General features: G+C 44.5%; 1 protein-coding gene across 2 annotated transcripts in view; it reads left to right on the top strand.

Moving 5' to 3' along the window:
• Uevld (UEV and lactate/malate dehyrogenase domains) overlaps window positions 1-4205 on the top strand; it is a 35903-nt gene that overhangs the window by 1358 nt on the left and 30340 nt on the right. For both annotated transcript variants that reach the window (XM_013350253.2, XM_005357841.2), the window contains exons 2-3: window positions 2291-2375; window positions 2938-3003. In XM_013350253.2, the coding sequence (XP_013205707.1) occupies window positions 2291-2375; window positions 2938-3003 (151 nt within the window). The remainder of the gene's footprint in view (window positions 1-2290; window positions 2376-2937; window positions 3004-4205) is intronic.

Here is a 4205-nt window from a genome sequence, read left to right as displayed (position 1 = left end):
AGACCAGGCTGGCCTCGAACTCACAGAGATCCGCCTGCCTCTGCCTCCCGAGTGCTGGGATTAAAGGCGTGTGCCACCACCGCCCGGCTAAATTTTCTTTATTATGTAGAGATACACCAGAAGAGGACACCAGATCTCAGTACAGATGGTTGTGAGCCACCATGTGGATGCTGGGAATTGAACTCAGGACCTCTGGAAGAGAAGCCCATGCTCTTCTTAACCTCTGAGCCATCTCTCCAGCTCCTCATTCCTTATTTAAAAAGGTTTATCTTTATTTTTACTTATGTGTATGTGTGTGCTTGTATATATACTACTTGCTGTGTGTGGGTGCTTGTAGGAGGCCAAAGAGGGTATCAGAACCCCTGAACATGAAGTATAGGAGGTTTGGGCTATTTAATGTGGGTGCTGGGAACTGAAGCCCAGGCCTTATGGAAGAAGTATTGGCAAATACTCTTAATCATCTCGCCAGCCTGTATACCTGTTTGTTTTGGGTTTTGACAGGGTTTCATCATGTAACCCAGGCTATCCTGGAACTCTTTATGTAAACTAAGCTGGCTCAAACTCACCATGATCTTCGTGCTCTGCCTCCCAAGTGCTGGGATCCAAGGCATATTCCAATGCACCTGACTTGAGCATCTCTGTTTTCGAGTGTAGCTGTATCTTCCCTATAGCAGTGCAGACAGGTATAGGGGAGTTTTGATTGCCCTGTATCCTCTCCAGCACCTGCTATTGTCTCATTATGACTATGGCTTATATCTTGATGATGTGGTGATCCCACCAACCTTTTTTGTTCACTTTCAAGATTATTTTAACTGTTCTAAGATAGCTGTTCCATGTTAGTTGAAGCTTGGAGTTGAGATGTGTGTGTGTGTGTGTGTGTGTGTGTTTCAGACAGAAACTAGGCCTCCTAGAGATGATAAGCAAATGCTTTATCATTCAGCTACATCTCCAGCCCAATTTTCAGACTTTTATTTAAAAACTCAGTTGGCTGGGCAGTGGTGGTGCATGTCTTTAATCCCAGCACTCGGGGAGGCAGAGGCAGGAGGATCTCTGTGAGTTTGGAGCCATCCTGGTCTACAAAGTTAGTTCCAGGATAACCAGAGCTGTTAGATGTAGAAACCCTGTCTCAAAACAAAACACACACACACACACACACACACACACCAAAACAAGCAGACAAAAAGCTCAGCTGAAGTTTCACTCAGGGATTTTGCTGAATCTTTTGGGAAATATTACTATCTTGATGTTTTAGATCCACAAACACAGGGTATTTTCCCATTTAAAACAACTTTCCATTTTATTTCTTCCCAGTGTTATGTTTTCAACATCACTTTTGTACCTTTCTGAAGCTTTTCCCATGTATCTTTATTCTATTTCCAGGATGTTGATAGATTTCCTTCCTTTCATTTAATCCTCATTGCAAGTCTAGGGAGTGGGTATTATTTCTCTTTGCAGGGAAGAAAATGAGTTGAAAGAAGTTACATGATGTTGTCTGCAGGGCCACAAAGAAAGGCAGTGAGGGCAGTTCATCTACTTGTAGCAAACTCTTGCTGGTATTTCGTTTCCTCTTGAAACCCAGCATACAGGACTAGAGGTGGGAGGGAAAGTCAAGATGTCTCTGGTGACGGAGGCATTCCGAAGAGAGTTGGGGACGGACAGCTTGGTTAGACCCTGCCATAAGCGTGGCAGCCTTGACTTTGGTCCTGAATGGCGGCAGGAAGGAACCAACTCCTGCGAGTTGTCCTCTGCCCTCCATATGTCCACCCACACATATAGAACTACATTAAATCAATACATTAAAATGCAATTACACTTTTTTTTTTGTTAAAGTAGATGTTCAGTAGTGATGAGCGGTGTATCCCATAGGCTTCCGGGGTATTTGGAGACATATAGACTTAACTAATCAAGGCATAGGTCTTGGGTTAAGCTTGGGGTTTACTACTTTACTTGGTGTCTGACTTAGCAAATTTCGTGGATTCTCTAGATTTTATTTTATAAAATAGAGCAGTTGTAAATTCTGCTTACTCCTTAGCACCATGGTTTCCAAAGAGCAGATTGGAAAGACTTGGTGGTGGACACCTACATTCATAACCTTTGGGTGGCTGAGACAGGGAGATGGCCAGCTTGAGGCCAGCCTGAACTCTAAAGAGAGAGCCTGTCTCAGATTAATAATGAGCCAAATACTTGCGACCCTCACAGTGGTAAAGTCCTGCCCTGGGCTTGGCATCCAGCAGGCGTTAGTCTTGTTCACACTTAAATTTTCATTCCTTACTTGCTCCTCTCATTTCAGTACAAGTTCAGGGATCTGACGGTAGAAGAGCTGAAGAATGTGAACATGTTTTTCCCGCACTTCAGATATTCCATGGACACCTATGGTACGGGTAGCATCCTCTAGTCCTTGCTGCATTATTTGGATTACTGATTATTTGGTCTGAAGAGCTTCCAAATTATGTTTCTTTTCTTTTTTAATCTCAAAACTTGCCATGTAGCCAGGGATAGCCTTGAACTTCTGATCCCCAGCCTCCATCTCCTGAGTGTTGGGATCACGGGCAGGCACCTTCGCTCTGTTTTCTTTGGTGATGGAGGTTGAAGCCAGGTCTTCATGATTACTACCCAAATATTCTACCAGATGAGCTATACTCCAGCACTTGAAGCAGGATCAGTATGTACCCCTGGCTAAGCTGACTTTGAGCCCATGGCAGTTCCATCTCTGCCTCTCAAGTGCTGGGGTTACAAGTGTAGGACACCACGCCTGGCAAGGAACATGCCTCTAAAGAGGGGAAGGTGGCCTTTGAACTTGGATTTCAGTGTCCAAGTTTTATGTTTTTACGCCTCTTTCTTACTTCTTTATTTATTTTTGCATAACTTATATGTGCAGTCACACATATTGATTGCTGTTCTCTCTTCTCACTGACATTTTGAAACTTTTTCTTCTAGTTTTCAAAGATACTTCCCAAAAAGACCTGCTGAACTTCACTGGTACTATTCCTGTGATGTATCAGGGTAAGTCCAGAAGCTGAGAGAATGTGGGACTTCTCAGCTCAATTCCTTAGTACACACCACTGTTTTGACATACTCCTGAGGTTTGTCTGGTCAGGACCTTAGCAGATCTGGCAGGATCCTATATGTGTCAAAGAAGGCCTAGATCAATGTTAATTCTGTTTAAGATATACTTGTTGAATACTGTCCACTAGGCTGGTGGGGTCTGAAGACAGAAGGGAGCATGACAGGTGTTACATGCACTTGGGAGAGAGGGCCTCGCTGTCAGTGGTGGAGTGCCAGAGGCCTGTGCTTTCCCATTGGCATCCGTGCTTGTCCCGCTCTGTCCTTCTCTCTTCTGTAGATAAAACTGAATCTCAGCCTGGTCACGGCTGTTGTCCTGCATTACTGGGCATTTTAGAGTTCAGTGACGCCTGAGATAGTAAGGATTTGCTCAAAAAGAAAGAAAAAGAAGTCATTAACAGTTTCTGTACTTAACTGTTCCCTACCTGCTGTTCTGTTCAACAATGTAACCTTCGGTATAGTAGAAGATCAGCTCTGTGACGCCATTAGAAAGACAGCAGCACAGTTCTGTTCAGAGCGGTTCCCTGAAGCAGGGCCCACAGTCCCACCATTCAGCATTTGTTGTCGCTGTGTGGGAAGCAGTACACTTGTAATCCTGGACCTAGGATGTGAGACAGTAGAGCCAAAAACCCCATTTCCAACAAAACAAAATGTCATTCATTCACAGTGCAGATCAGCCCCAAGAGAGCACCACTGGAATGACTGATACACAGTAACTGATACTTGAAATTATCAGCAAGTGTTTCTCCTGGTGTGGTTTACTTGATTACTGACTGGAAGGGATGGGAAATAAATGAACCTGATAGAAAGAGAAGGGAGCTTTGGGAGACCAATCAAATAGGAGAAAAAAAAAATCTCTTAAGAAAGGCTTCAACATTGGACAGTGAGATTTTGGAAGACTTCTTTAAATACCAGGCATTTCCCCATGTTAATTCCTAGACCATCGTAAGCCTCCCTATTTCCTGTCTCCCCAGCCAGCTAGTGACTTTCCATAAATGTGCAGAGGCTTTTTTCTGCCTGCGATTGAAGATGAAAGCCTTGGCCATAGGCTCTGCCGAGGCTGCAGAGTGGGAGGTAGGACAGGCAGCGCTCATCTGCCGAGGCTGCAGAGTGGGAGGTAGGGCAGGCAGCGCTCATCTGCC

Source organism: Microtus ochrogaster, chromosome 22, assembly GCF_000317375.1.
Source record: "Microtus ochrogaster isolate Prairie Vole_2 chromosome 22, MicOch1.0, whole genome shotgun sequence".
Lineage (NCBI taxonomy): Eukaryota > Metazoa > Chordata > Mammalia > Rodentia > Cricetidae > Microtus > Microtus ochrogaster.
This window is presented reverse-complemented; position numbering and strand designations above follow the sequence as displayed.